This window comes from Aythya fuligula, chromosome 1 (genome assembly GCF_009819795.1).
Source record: "Aythya fuligula isolate bAytFul2 chromosome 1, bAytFul2.pri, whole genome shotgun sequence".
Lineage (NCBI taxonomy): Eukaryota > Metazoa > Chordata > Aves > Anseriformes > Anatidae > Aythya > Aythya fuligula.
Genome location: NC_045559.1, coordinates 144,041,346 through 144,057,144, shown reverse-complemented (window position 1 = coordinate 144,057,144; position 15,799 = coordinate 144,041,346). Strand labels below are relative to the sequence as shown.

The 15,799-nt window shown below is 38.3% G+C and overlaps 1 protein-coding gene across 3 annotated transcripts in view; it reads left to right on the top strand.

The window, feature by feature from the left end:
- TFDP1 (transcription factor Dp-1) overlaps positions 1–15,799 on the top strand; it is a 40,903-nt gene that overhangs the window by 16,340 nt on the left and 8,764 nt on the right. For 2 of the 3 annotated variants that reach the window (XM_032207356.1, XM_032207355.1), the window contains exons 4-7: positions 7,948–8,054; positions 12,473–12,594; positions 14,248–14,413; positions 14,607–14,753. In XM_032207356.1, the coding sequence (XP_032063247.1) occupies positions 7,948–8,054; positions 12,473–12,594; positions 14,248–14,413; positions 14,607–14,753 (542 nt within the window). The remainder of the gene's footprint in view (positions 1–7,947; positions 8,055–12,472; positions 12,595–14,247; positions 14,414–14,606; positions 14,754–15,799) is intronic. The other variant, XM_032207357.1, reaches the window with a different exon arrangement.

Below are 15,799 nucleotides of genomic sequence, written 5' to 3'. Positions count from 1 at the left end.
TTTTGCTATAACCCTCTTCAGGAGAGAAGTAGCAATGTAACATGCAGAGAGTGTCTGGGAAGGGAAGAAGAGATGATGTAAACATGTTTGTTTGGGGAAATCCTGAACAATGCCAGGTGCTTTAAAAATGCAGCTTTGCTAGAGTCTGCTAATGAGTTGACCCACAGCAAAAGGTAGCGGTGTATCCAGATGTCCTTTCATTGATAAGCTGATAAAGCTACGTGGTTTTATATCTGCTGCTTGCCCTGTGCTGTTGTGCTGTCAGCTTGTGACATTGCGGAGGAATGATAAATCCCACTGGAACCAGATGCAAGTTTCCTTGGCTCATACCAAAGTACCCAATTGCATTTTTCTCCCTGAGGCCTCAGTTGCTAAGAACACTACACAGGGCCTGTTCCATCGCTTGTTACCCTGTGCTTGGGAGTGGGATTTGCATAAGCTGTTCATAATTCGAGGGTTTATTGAGATTAATTTGTAATCAGAAACAATGTTTATGAAAATTTAAAACACCAAGTGAAGAAATAGTGTGATTTATAGCTCTATCCCTCCTCCTGGCAATAATAAAAAGGAGAAATTCCTTTATCCAAGACAGAATTAAAAGAGCAGTTTAATCATGGAGTAAGTTTCCAAAGTGACTGGATTGTAATTGCTTGCTTCTTGCAGGCAAGATAGAAGGCAAGGATAATCTCATTTGGATGCTTTCCTCGTTATTTTAGTTTATTTCCATTCTGGGATTATTACTGTTACCATTTTTTTTTAAATCTAGTTTTTATTAATTCCTGGGTTTGTTTTGGAATATGAACCCAGCTAATTGTTTAAACGTGAAATGCTCAAATTCACCCCGTATGTTGACTTCAACTGATAATTATAATCAGAATTCATTCAGTATGTGGTGGAGGAATGGAAAAAACTTTTAATAGGAACTGAACCAGTAAAACTTCCTCACAAGTCTGTGTATTCTAAAAAATTATTTGGTGATAAACTTTATAGACTTAGAAAAAACGTTTTTCCATGAGGTTGCATTTTGAAGAAAAGTACTGCATTCTGGTCCTTGTTGTTACAGTCAGATTAGTGTTGGTATTTAAATAGGACACTGTTCAGTTCTAATCCTGCCCCGTACTTGCGAGGATATTTGGTGAAAAAAAGTACCTGGTTGAGTGGAAGGGAAAGAGAGCCAACGGTATTTAGTGTTGAATTGAAATTAAGCTCATAGGTTAACTTCAGAATTAATCAAAAAGAAAACCTGGATCATATGTCATGCCAGTAGGTGGCATTATTGGTATGCAACCAGAAGATGCTTGTAAAGATGTCTTTCTTTTGTCTCCTATGCCTTAAAATCAGGTTTCACATTATATAGGCATAAAGAACTTGAGTTTTGTTTTCATTTCAGATTTGGTAATTGAAAAAAATTGAAGTTGTCAAATATGTAAATTTTTGAGGTGTATTTAAACTCTATTTCAACACTGCCTTGAACATTGTCTTGTGCTTTTATATTTAAATGACTAGAAGCTTTCACAATGTTATATTATTGTATCTGTATAGAGAGATCAAACGCTCCCTGGTTTTTGACAATGTTTGGAGTCGTTCCTCTGGAATGAAAGCAGACAGCTATTTCAGAGCCTGTGATTCACCCTTCAGCAAACATATGCCTGAACACTGGTTATGAAAAGCCGGGGCATTACAGCAGCCCAGACGATTCCAAACGATTGTTATCGTCTAAAGTCAAAGTCGGGAAATAAAACTGTTGCTGCCAATAGGAAAGATGTTTCAAAAAGTCTAGAAAGACTCATAAAGTCTAAGAGTAGACTATATCTGAACAGACTTGGAAAGAAAGACTGGTTTGTAGTATGTGAAGTATTATTAGTCATATCTAAGGATGGCAAGAATTAGCTAAAAGTCTAAGTCGATGTAAGAAATTACTTAAGCACTCAGGAATACTGTGGTATTACATCGGGGGAGATGGATGTCTTTGTAAAAGTATCCAAGGCTGCCGTGTAAGCATATTGTCTCAACATGATGGTGCAATTTGCTCAATAAGCAAAAATATTCTTACTTGGCTTGGCACACAACTGGAGACAGTCATCTGTGTGTGTTGTCAAAGCTTACGGGAGGTTGAAAGGCTCAGAAGTGGTTCAATGCTGATTTTCAAAAAAATAGGTAATTAATCATAATGTGTCTATGGTGTTTGCGAGAGAGAAGTTACAAACTACAGCTTCCCAGGAGTGGAGGATGAGGAATCGGCTCCCAGGGTCTAGTTGTAACCTCTGTCGTCTTTCCCAGATCTTCTAAGTGCACTCTTTGTGCATATTCTGAGCGGACTGTGCAGTTCATTACTAGTTGGCTTTTTAAGTTTTTTTTTTTTTTGTTGTTTGTTTGTTCTAAGCTGATGGTTTGGTGGACAGGTTTGAAGCTGGAATTAGCTTGGCATTTGCTTTACCACATGGTGACAGTAAAGAATTTTGTTAGGGATGTTGATGTAGAACTCCATTTATTTCTCCTCATGTCTCTTTTCTAACCAATAAATAAAGAAAGAAAATCTGCAAACAGAAGGTGCCCAAACTGTTTCTACACCATTTTTCCAAATAATTCTCATAGCTTTCATGTAATCCCTGATCAGTCATTTGGATCTTAAGCAGTAGTGGTACTCTGGCTATGTATGAATTCTATTCCTATTTATTTTTGATTCCAAACATAAGGAACGTTCCAGATGACACTCGGTCTTCTCAGAAGTGGCAGTCACACTGGAATCTAGCGTCAGTGGCGCTTACTGAAATCATCAGGCTCATGGAAAGTCTCACTGGTCTTTTTTGCTCTCTTCAACTCCTATTCTCTTAATTGTGAGTTTTATCAGGTTATTGATAGTAGTGTTGTTTTTTCAAAAGCGTAAGTCATGTGTGACTTGTATTGAGACTGGTTTAATAATACTTCTGCCTTCAAGTTGCACAGATGTCCTTAAGCTAGATTCAACTGCTCTGTTAAAACCATCAGTTTTATTAAAGAGAGTTAAAACAGGAGTTTGTGGAGTTTGTAAGAGCAGTTAAAAGCAGTTGTACTGCAAAATGTCATCTGCAAGGTTAATTTGCTTTGGACCTTTCTTAAAATAACTCTTTGCTCAACTCCTAACCTTCAATCATGTAGAGTATTTACTTACAAACTGGTCTGCTGAACAGAGTTTGAGGCTGTTGCAGGAAATGGTAGGAATTACTTTGAATGCAGACAAACCACTCTCTTCTTACTCCATACCTTCTTTTTTTTTGGGCTGTGATAGCAGAAAGTGCTTTCAGAATTACCTTTTTTAATCCGGTTCCGCCACATACAATATTGCTTCTACTTACAAGACTTTGTTAGAGACCGCATTATCAGGAAACTGGCGTGTTTTTTCAGTTGATTTCTGTTGTTGCATCAGTCCTGTTGCGCGCTCTTTCTCAAGTAAAGAAGACGTAAAGACTGATTGCATCAGCAAATGGTACGGTGCCTAGAATGAGTGGGATTTCTGTTGAGGTGAGGGGTGCTTCAGCCCAAACACTTTGACACAAAACACCGCATTCAGAGTCACTACTGTTACATGAACTGGAGCAGTCAGTGCTCAGGGGGATCTATTGCCTTGTCTGCATAGGGCACTGTTTTATCTCAGATGTACTGTCTCTTTTTCTGTGACATCTCAAATTCTTTCAAGAGTTTATAATTATAGGTATCACCACTCTGCTAAAATTCTGCAGGAGATTCTTTATTTGTGGTGAAATTCTTGGGTTTGTTCTCATATGCTGGTAAGGGCATATGAAAGAATTCAAGAGTTCAACCCTGATTGAAATCAGTAACCAAAGCAGACTATTTAACACATTTTCTGTATGCAGAAGACACTTAACTGTCTACAAAGACTTCCAGGTAAATATTTTTTTCTTAAAAATAGTGTGCTGCTGCTTTTGCTGTTCAAGTTTTATATGACATTGCTCCTTGATCCCATCTCTCTCTATCTTCTGTTTGGAGACATTCTGGAGCTTTACAGTAAAGAAGTTCTGCTTGCATTGTGGTTTATTGATTGGTAAGCTGCTAGGAGTTTTCTTTTGAACTGGCAATGCTTGGGAGGCTGAGCATTCAGTTAGTAGTTTTGTCCTTCGGTGTATGTATATATTTTTTTTCTGTGCTTTAGCTGGCCTTTTACCATGTTTTTTGAAGTCTTAATATCTTTAGAAGAAAATGCAAAGAAAAAAAAAATTCAGAAAAAAATGTGAGGAACTAGCTGCCTTAATACATTTGTTTTGAAAAGGAAGAAGAGTTAGTGCCAGGAAACTGTTTGCAAACTTGCGGTTTTAATTTTTACATGCTGCAGTGTACACTGTATCTTGGCAATAAAGTACAAGATTATCTGGATGGCAGTGATTGCTATAAGAGTAACAGTAATTAACAAATGATTAGTAAAATTCCTTTGAGAAACTGAGCTGTCAGTCACTTGCAAAGCTAAGTTAATAACGTTATTTCTGCTTGTATACTTAAAAACAATTTTCACTCCACACACACTGAAATCAGAGCATTATGAGCCTTTGGGAAAAAATGCAGTTGGATGCTAGAACAACTTTTGCAAGTCAGGTAAATGAGGAAGTAGGATGCATGAAGCAGAGACAAATTGAAAAAAATCATTTTTAAAAAATATTTTTTTCCTTTAATTGAGCAGTTTTGCTTTCCTGTTTAATATGCTGTCTTTTATGGGTGGACTTTGACTTTGCTTGGAACAGAGGTGTGTTGCTGTTCTTCCAGTTACGTTTGCATTTCCTTGCCAATCAGCTTGTGCGTACAGACAGCCCTACCTTGGTTGGTTCAGGGGCATGGATTAATGCTGGCACAGTGCCACAGAAAATGTTAATGTAATTAAAAACTTTAAAGAAGCATAACGTATACCGTTCCTTTCATGCAGATGATGTAGTTGCAAGATAACTTTTTGTATTCCTAGAATTATTTGAATAATGTAAGGAGGCTGGAGGCCATCCAATCTAGCCTTGGATCAAAACAGGGGCAACTTCAAAGCACAGAGCCTTGAGTACTTGAAATTTTTATGTATCTCCAGGGAACTTCCTAGGCAACCTGTTCCTGTGCATTGCCATTTTCATTGTGTTTTTTTTTTCCCCCCCAGTATTTAACTGGAATTTGCTGTGTGCAGCAACTTGAGACTTGCCTCTCTTCCTTCTGCTGTCATCTCTGCAGCTCCCCATTTGCTGTTTGAAGGCAGTGATCAGATGCCACAGGCAGACCTCTTGTCCTGCCTTAATGTGTCCTACGGGCTGAACACACCAAGCTCCCTCAGCTTCTCCTTGCACGTCATAAGCTCCAGTACCCTAACAGTGTTGGCAGCTTTTTGCTGGACTCTTTCCTCTTTGTGAATCCTCTTGCGCTGTGGCCCCAAAGTTGAACAGAGTAATCCAGATACAGCTTAGAGTGCAGGCACAGAAGAGAACAATCGCTTCTTTTGACCCTGGTGATCTCTTCTAAATGCAGCCCAGTGTGCTGTTAAGCCTTAGCACAGAGGTCCTGTCCATGAGGACCCCCTTGGGTCCATTTCTGCAGAGCTAACCACTTGATTCCTCACCTCTGCTGTAGCATGGAGTTGTACTGGACTGTTACAGGTGCATTTGTCTCTGCTGACTGCATAAGCAGAAACAACATGATAGCATAAAGAATTGCTTTGGTTTTAAACACATCAGAAGAGTGAAGTCTGTGTGTCTGTGAAATTGACAGATGATGAAGATGCTTAGGGAGCATCTCATGGCAAGACTGCTCTTTGTGAAGTTGTCTCACTGAAGTCTAAGGACCTAGCAAAAGTACTTCTGGCACTGTGGCTTGGAATAATCCTTTTATGTGCGAGTAATATCCTACCAGGATAGAAAGGGACGTACCTGGCACTGATTCTTGGCGGGCTTGAAATGCAGATGAGGAAGTTGGGGTTCTGTTTGGGAGATCAGTTGAGAGCATAACAACGAAGAGAATTAGTAGGCGTGGGTAAATGTGATACTGGGCAGGAGTTAACATGTCTCCCTCTAGAAGGAGGGGAAAAGGGAAGTTAGGAAGTTATGTCTTCTCAAAGTCAAGCTTTGAAAGAATCAACAAATGTATGGATAAGGGATATCTAATCAGTGTGATGTCCTTGGATTTCTTGAAAGCAACAGCAAAAAGACATTATCAAGGTCCTTAAATGGCCTGTTAAAGAAACTGAGGTGTCAGAGAATGGGACGGTCCTCTTATGGATTAATAATTGATGAAAACTAAACCATGATGAGGACCCCTAGTGAGCTCTTGACACTCAGGAGAGTTATTAAGTCCTTGTAGGCTATATTATGAAAACATGAAGTCAGTGTCTGCTGGGGAACAAACAAATCAAATTTTCAGAATTATTTGGGAAGGAATAGGGAGTAAAATAGAAAAAATAAAAATGTTATTGTATAACATATATCATTCATTTGTTGTGAATAATGTGTCTGTCCCATTCAAAAATCTCAAAGGGTGGGAGACCTAGAAAGTGTACAGGCAACAAGAACCATCAAAGGCAAGGAAAAGGCTCTGTAACATGAGAGATCAAATAGATAAGGGGGCTTAACTTGGGGAACCAGTTGCAGCTCTTACATGGGAAGGGGAATCTTCGGTTTGCTTTCCTGTTTTTCAAGCAATTAGAAGCCTTAAAAAAAAAAAAAAGGCACACTGATGAGTAGCTGAGCAAAGATGCACAAGCAGTACTAGTCCAAATAGTTTATACTGCTTTTTACTGCATCCTGCAAAGAGGAAGGCTGAAATGAAAAACAATGATACTGATGGCTGTACTTGAAGGAACAAGAAGGCGTAGCAGCCTTCCTTGTGTGACTCTGAAGGAGCATTCATAAGTTGGAAAGAATGATGGGCTACAGCATCCTATGTTTTTGTGGGGCTGAAAATAACTCTTGAGTGAAGCTGTCAGTTTGTCATGGTATAGTAATGGCAGCTTGGAAACGCAGGCCTTCTGGAGAGGAGGGATTGTCTCCAACTTTCTGTTGACTACCTGCATGCGTAAGAGGGATGGAGGGCATCAAGGACTGGTCAGGGTTCCTCCTGATGCAGCTATTGCAATAATTATTGTCTCTGCATTGGATAAAAGGAAAAAAGAGGAATGGGAGTTGTGCCATGCCCTTCTGACAGGGAAAGAGCTGTCAAACTTCTCACCTTATTTGCCCCATGATTCTTTTTCAGTCCTTGTTGCTTATTTATGTAAAGACTGGTATGGCGCATTAAGTCACTACAGACACCTGGCGTAGAATTTTTGTAGTTCAACTGTTGTTTTCTGTGGCTTAAGGCTTAACCATCAACAGGGACTATGGATGGCTTGTGAACAGGAAGAGAGCAGCTTTCCCTGCAGGGTTGGTCTACTGTGTTGCATGTGTTTTGCTCAAGTACTGGTTTCTTGTGTGCTTCAGTTCTTTAATTCCCTGCAGCTGGAAGAGGGTACCTGAAAGTTGGTTGGGAATACTCTCTTGGAAAAGCCTGTGCTAACCAAATATAACCTCTTACAGACCAGCATGCCTCAAAAGGCTATGTTGTATGCTGGGGAATTGGGCTTGGTTTTGGGGCAGTGTGGGAAAAGGTTTCAATAGCTGCAAAAGAAAGGGTGTAGACAAGGAGGGTAATCCTTCTATCAGATACCAGTTAGCTCTCTTTGGGAGAAAAATTGGAGTATGAGGAGTTTAAACATGCTCAGACTAGATTGCTGAGCTGTAAGGTCACACAGGAGGAAGTTTAAGACAACATACTAAGAATCTTTTAAGATTTTTTTTTTTTTCTTCAGATGCATAAATGCTACGTTTATGTTGTCTCTCTGTGGAGCTCAGAGCTAGTTTCTGTTAATATGCATTGGTAATATCTCTGAAACTGCAGTTGCTAAAATAATACAATGTGGCTGACCTGAAGATTTGTACTTGTATTTGTTTTTAGGAGTTGTTTCTCTATTGGCTGTACATCCCTCTACAGTAAATACACTCGGAAAGCAGCTCCTGCCAAAAACATTTGGACAGTCTAATGTCAACATTACACAACAAGTGGTAAGGAGACTTTGCATTGTTTTTTCTTATTGATTACACATACTGTAAATCTGAGTTGTAGATTGATATTTGGCATCACTTGTCATGTGCAGATTGTCTAAATGTTTCTAATTTTAATGGACTTAATACATTAGAACAAATGTGCAGAAAGAAATGCAAAGATGACTGTCAAATCAACATACCTGAATATTCAGGTGGCCTTATCATTCATTAATGTTGCCACTTCTAATCAGTGGCTCTTCCAGATTCTGTCATAGAGACATGTAAATTTAATTCCATTAGCACGTTTTTACTGAGATTGAAGTCAGATGGAACAAAATTGAAAGCGGTACTACATTTTTTAATGCTAATGATGATTTTAGATATCCTTCTGCTTCAGTGCTTGCTTCTGCTCTGAGTGTGAGGTATGTGAAATTAGAGGACTCAGAGAACCTAATAATGCAGTAGATAATACATAGGTTATGAGAAGTCATTTCTATATTGATCAAAATTAAGATCAACTGAGAGTTGGTCTCAGTTCATCTTCTGGAAAGCTACTGCAAGGTATAAACATCTAGAATTTAATTTCTTACATTTGGTAATACAAGAGCGGTTTTCCATCTCCCTTGACCAACTCTGAGCTCTAGGGAATGTTTTATAACTGTGGTTGCCTATAACTGTTCCAGTTTAACTGCACAGATGTTGTGGAAAGTCCACTCTCTCTGTAATAAGCAGTCTATCTGTATAATTGCTCTATCTGTATAATTGCTTATTGACTATACTTTGAAACTGTGACCATGCTCAGATAGCTGCTCTGGTACGGCTGTCAATTCGAAGAGAGCCTGGGGGTGGGGAGGTTGACACGACAACCAAACCAAACCTCTACATCCACCAGTGTTCTTAATTGAATTGCAGCAGTGCAACGTGAACCATGTTCAACTCCTTGAGCTTCACAAAATGTGAGGAGGCCCATCTGAGACAGACTGAAGATACTTGAGTAGCGAAGTATCAGTATAATTGCAGATCATTTGTGCTGAACTACCAGTGGTGGTGGTGAACTAACTCCCTCCAGCAATTACTTGAAAGCTAGAGTGCATTAAAATGAGTTTAACTGATGCTGCCTCTTTAGTAGGAGACAGTTTGTAAATAAATACTCCAAACAAGGAAATAGAGTTGCTAGGCATTAATTTCACTAACCAGCAGTAAGAGGAAGAATGGTTTTTGTGTAGATCATAGGTTGTAATGACATGTGGGTTATCTCTTCCAGGTTTCATTGCTAGGCTGTGTACATAGTAGATTTTAATGTTGAAAGTGAAAGGTAACTTTAAAAAAAACAACAACAACAACAACAAAAAAAACTTTTCTCAAAGTACCAGGGCCATGGTTTAATAATTAAATGACAAATTATCTGATGCCTTCTTAAACTTTGAACAATGAGTAAATAAATGCATGCAAATCTGTTTTGATATCTGTGTGTGTATATTTACACATACAAATCACATATTTAAATTGACAAATGCTCATCTGTATTATAATGACTAATTTTGCATGGTAAGATTATTAAAAATTTTGATTCTGAAAGAACCAGTCTTAATATCATAGTCTTTGGTAGTATGATAGCTATGTGAAATTCACATTCTCAGTAATAAGTTCTTTATCGCTTTGCTCAAATACTCAGAATAAGACAAAAATAAATCTTGATGAAATAAGGTCCCATATCACAGCATATTTGTATGGGCTATTATTACCAATACAAAATTAAATGCTTGGTTATATGTCACGAAAGAAGAGGTGGAGTTTTTTATTTTATGTATTTATAAAAAGAGAGAGAAACCCCGGATAAATTTCTTCTGGCTTTATGATTTAGAAGGACAGCAAGAATTTTCTGTCAATGAGCCAAATGTTCTTGAGGATCAGAGTTACTGAGTTGGCTTGTGACCCTGTTCAACTTTCTAACCCTTGACTGGCAAAACCAGTTTTTTAATGCTTAAGTACTTAATTTTCTGAGCCTGTGTTCTTTGTTCAGGCAGTCTGATTTCTTCTTAGCAGGAAAATGTACATGGGGACAGTGTTGAGTACAGTGAAGTGGTTTGTGTAGACTCTTGCTGTTCGCTGTTCTTTTCCATGGTCTTGATCTTCGTGGTTCTTAAGGAGCTGGATTGCAATCTCGTTCTCCCTGTAAATCAGGAAACTTTAGAGAACAGCAGACATTTCTTTTTTCACTTCTGCATTCTTTGCCTCTCCTCTCCCTATTTTCCTTAAAAAACTGTCTTTTATAATTGCACCCATAAGCTTTTGTTTTAGGATGTTCCTAGTGACTCAGTACTGCCTAACTCAGTATTTTTTTCATTCAGTCTTTCCTGTTTATGAGCTCATGTGTGAACGTTAGGGACATCAATGTTCCTTTTAAGGAGCCAATAGCACCAAGTAGTTCTTTAGCAGAATCTGAAACTTGAGGCTGTAGAGTGTTCTGTAATATCAATACTTGCTGCTTCAGATTTGATAAGGTGTTTGGTATAGGCAGCTGCTTTGTTAAGGAGTTTTCCTTCACTTGCTTACAAAGTAGAGAGGCTCACCAGTTATCTCTGAAGTTCTGGAGTATCTCCGCCATTTGTGTCCTTCAAATACTGAAAGAAATTGGATGTGTTTGGAAACAATGTAATGCAGTTACTGGTAGATGATAGGCTTAGAATTTGTACATTTTTAATCCAAAATCCTATGTGGCAGTCCTCCTCTTTAAGAGGTTGTAGGGATGCATCTTTCAGAAAAACATGAAAATCACCTGTTTATAACTGCAAGAGTAATTAGATTTAAAATGGCTATTAAAAAACAAACATCCCTGCCATGTTGAAGTTCCTTTTTATCTGTAAGGTTTATTTCCATTCTACAGAAAAACAGTATAGAGTTTTAACGTGTGGTTGTTTGCTATATGAAGACTTTTCAACACATGAGAGAAATTATTAGAATTTTTTAAGGAAAGATCTTGTATTTCTAAGTTTCTCTCTGAGATATGTATCATTTGCATAACATATAAGCTTAAATACTCTGCGTAAAAGTTGAACTTTTTAAATGTATAACCTGAAAGCGTATGATTCTGGCTAGTTTGCAGACTTCTGTGAGTTAGATTGGGAATGCTGAGCGGGTTTTGAATTTACTAAACAGACTTCACTTCTCCATTCTAGAAAGGAGTGTGGGTTTATCTCCATCCATTTACTTCTTTGTACTGCTGAATGTTTAACGACACTACTGAGCACAGTAGATTTCCAGTGTTTGCTGTTGCCAAACGGTTTGTTTTTCTCCGAGTTTTATAGCTCCCCTCCCTCCCTCTGTATGGGTTTGGCTTCCCATCTTTATGCACTGTGTTATGTGTTAGGCACCAAGGTGATGGTGGGCTTGTTTGTGGAAATGGGAAGCAAGGGAGTAGGGTGGGACCCTCTAATTTTAGCCTCTGCAAGAAAAATGTTGTCGTTTCTACCAGTTCTCTCTAACTGTATCCTCAAGAATAAAAACTGGCTGAGAGCTTTCCTCTCTTCTCTGTTGTCTGTGTTACCTGAGCAGCACACTGGCTGTCCTCATGGCATTCTGAGATGTTGGTGAACCAGATGCTTCTTTTTTCATGAGATCAGTGAAAGTGAAAAGGTTGTGGGCAGAATTGCTGGGGGGTGGCTACAGGAATTGTGGTCATCTAAGGGCAAAAGACAAAGCAGTGGGATCAGATATCTCAAATATGCCTGGGGATGTTCATTCCAACTCCTCTTAAAAACATTGTCAGAAATGGCCTAAAACAGGAGGTTAAAACAGCTAAAGTTTTTGGTCTGTAGTTGGCAGAGAACTGCCAGTAGCAAAATTGATGGTGTTTTTATTTATTTATTTTTTCCCCCAGGGAGAAAGTGAACTGGTTCACATACACCCAGTGCCTGTTCTGTATCCCCCACCCTCATTCTGTTTTCAACAATGAGCAGTTTTGGTTATGAATAGTAGGGGAGAGAGGTTGGCTTTCTGTAAGGATTGGAAACATTTTAACTGGATGGTTTTGTTTCAACTTTGAAGTTTTTCTACTTTATTCTTGCAAAGGCTAAATTTTTTGAAACTAGCTTGGGGAGTAAACTTTAGATTTTGCTGGTGAGGCAGGCTGTAGCTAAAGGAAAATGGAATGCTCTTGTCTAAAACCAAAATCTGCAGTAAGTGAGAAAGTTAGCATGAAAAGCTTGCTTAGGAAGGATGAAACATAAATGATTATTACTTAGGGAGTGCTCTAACTGTGTAACATGTAGTCTGAAAATTTTTATGCTAATGTGTATAAGTTGAAAACATCTAATAGAAGTGGGTAGAAACAAAGTATTATTCATGCTTGGATAATACATCACTTGAATATTGCAGCATCTGAATACCTTGGAATACTTATGCTTACTTTCCAAATGATTTTATCTTTGCTGTAGGTTATCAGTACACCTCAGAGACCTTCAGCGCCAAATACTATCCTGGTAGGAAGCCCACATACACCTAATACACATTTTGTATCACAGAACCAGACTGCAGATTCTTCGCCGTGGTCTGCTGGGTGAGCTATAAATGAAAGTTGCAAAGGATTAATAAATAGCTTGAAACTTTTGTTCTAAATGTTTGCTGTGATAGTGTATGCGCTCTTCAGGTGAGCTGTCTGAGAAGGACAGTCTACTTACCTTTCAACTAAGAGCACTTCAACATTAAAGTATGCTATGTTAAAAAAAAAAATAGGCATAGTCATACAGGAATGAATATCTGCTCATTTGTCATACAAATGAGTAGGATATTTTCTGTAAACACTGACAGATTTTCTCATGTTACTTGGATTTAGAGAATTCAGCTCCTAAAAGGACACAAGAATTCATCTGATTTGATTCACATTTTAATTTGGCATTTCTATTTTGCTGGGTTATTTCTAAGACAAGACAGTATACTTCAGATGGAAAAAGTATATCCTGAAGAATTGTTCTAAATCAGAATGAAGTCTTTACTGCAGATAAATTGTACATACAATTAATGTGGTGTTGTTATGTCTTTTGTTGTGCAAGTTTGATTTTAAGGGTCTCTCATTAACTGTAGTTGTTTTAAGACAAATTATCGTCAGTGTCCTGTTACACATAGATTTTCTACTTTGGAATTATGATGCATTTGAGAAAATGAGAGGTTCTATTTTTGAAACTAATTCTGTTGATACTTAGATTTCTCTAAAAGTTACACAGAACTTTTTATGTGAAAGACATGCAGAAAAAATCATTACACTTTATCTATAGTAACTTTGAAGCTTTTGTAACAGCTTCATAGAATCATAGAGTGGGTTGGGTTGGAAGGGACCCTAAAGTCCATTTGGTTCCAACCCCCCGCCATAGGTAGGGACACCTCCCACCAGCCCAGGTTGCCCACAGCCCCATCCAACCTGGCCTTGAGCACCTCTAGGGATGGGGCAGCCACAGCTTCTCTGGGCAACCTGTGCCAGGGCCTCACCACCCTCATGGTAAAGATTTTCTTCTTAATGGTTAATCTAGACCTACCCTCTTTTAGTTTAAAGCCTCCTGGTCCTCTCACTACACTCCCTGACAAAGTGTCCCTCCCCAGCTTTCCTGTAGCCCCCGTTAGATACTGGAAGGCTGCTCTAAGGTCTCCCTGGAGCCTTCTCTTCTCCAGGCTGAACAATCCCAACTCTCTGAGCGTCTCTTCATAGGAGAGGTGCTCAACCGGTGAAGTGAGTTCAACAAGTGTATCTGTTCAGTCAGTATCAGACTTGGAACAATATTCAACCAACATAGGCTTTTGTTGCAAAACTAGATGGGCTATCTAAAAAAAAAAAAAAAAAAAAAAGAGAAAAATAAATTACCTGTTCTAATTCACTTCTCATTTTAGCCTTTCCCCCGTCTTGAAGATTGTAAGGTTTTCCTTACTGACTTCTTTAAGTAACGTCCCTGTCGTTAACGTATCTGCTACTGGAGCTAGCAGAGTTGCCAAAAAGATAAATCTGTATTGTGTCTCAGCATAAAGATGGTAGAATTGTTACTGTAAGTTTTATCAGGGGAGAGGGGAGAAGAATATCAGGAAAAAAAATGTTGGAAAGGGGTGAGGAGTGTAACGAAAGGGAAGACTTGCTTTTTACTGTAGCGTGCCTGTATTTGAAAAAGCAATGTTAAGTATTCCAAAGTTCAAATCTTCTCAAATTACATATTATGTGTATATTTAGGAAGCGGAACAAAAAAGGAGAGAAGAATGGCAAAGGTTTACGTCATTTCTCTATGAAGGTTTGTGAGAAGGTACAAAGAAAAGGAACGACTTCATATAATGAGGTGGCAGACGAGTTGGTTGCAGAGTTCAGTACCACTGATAATCACATTTCACCAAATGAATCAGTAAGTAAATGGGGGGGACGAGTATATGTGAACTGAATGGGGGAAGATAAATTTCTTTAGATTTGCATTTCTTTTCCTCCTGCTAAATGAAACAGTTCAGATACTACCCAAGTTTACCCATTTACTGTAATACATTTTATTTTCAAATATTTTTGTCACAGGTATGTTTTTGATTAATGCACTATGTCTACAGCAGGCTTATGACCAGAAGAATATTAGACGACGTGTCTATGATGCCTTAAATGTCCTTATGGCCATGAACATTATCTCTAAGGAGAAGAAGGAAATCAAATGGATCGGTCTACCTACTAACTCGGCTCAGGAATGTCAGAATTTAGAGGTATTTATATAGGAAATTCACAATGGCTTTGTGTTTGCATAAAAGTTTACTTGAATATGTTTTTATCTTGCATGTGATCTTCTGAGATAGCAAGATAGAATAGTTGGATCTCTTTTGATACTTTTTTCCCCCCCACACTTGTATTTACAGAACACACATCTAACCAGACTGCTTGAATAGTTTTTTGAAGCAGTTCTATGTCAGGAGCAACTCTGCCACACAACACTTAAAATACATGTGAAGTGGTTCCGATTGGAAGTTAATCAAAATGTACATCTCCACTGCAGTAGTGGTGGTCAAAGCTGAGGCAAATTGTTTTCTCCCGATGCCACACAAATAATAAATCTGCAGTGTTACTTATCAGTCAGTATATGCACTCAGCGTTCCTTCTTTGTTGCTGTAGGTCATTTTTGTTTCTGATAGTTGTTTTACATAAACATGTCAAAATTTTTTAGTACGAGCCTTGGGAGAGAAGCAAAATGTTTAATACTCAGAGGTATTCCTAAGTTCTGGCAGAATTTTTCCTTTTCATTTATAAGTATCCTGAGTCCTACGCTTGCAGGATAATAAACTTACTGAGGTTTACAGAGGTCAGTTTACTTTGTCAGAAGAGAATGAGGTTTTTGTATTTGTTCTTAGTGTGAAGTTCCCCTCAGTAGAACTTAAAGGCAGCACAGAAGCAGACAAGTTGAGAAAAATATTTTGGAACCTATCTAAAAAGGCCTAATTCTGTGAACATTTTTGTTTGATAGTTATAACTGTTTTTTCAGTTGCCAATGTAATTGTTGTCTAGGTGAAGAAAATATAACAGACCTAATCAATCTGAGTTTGATTTAAGTAAGATACTTATCTTAAATTAAAATTATTAGGGTGAGAGAGTGACAATCAGGGCATTTAAAAACTAGGGTGAAGTGGTTTGAAGATGTCTGTTCTGTGTGCTGAATAGGAAATCAGTTGTCTGGGAGGATTTTCAAGCTGATGTTTTTGAATCTGTCTCATAAAGTGTGGCATTGCCGGTAGTGTTGGAGCAACAAAAAAAAGATGCA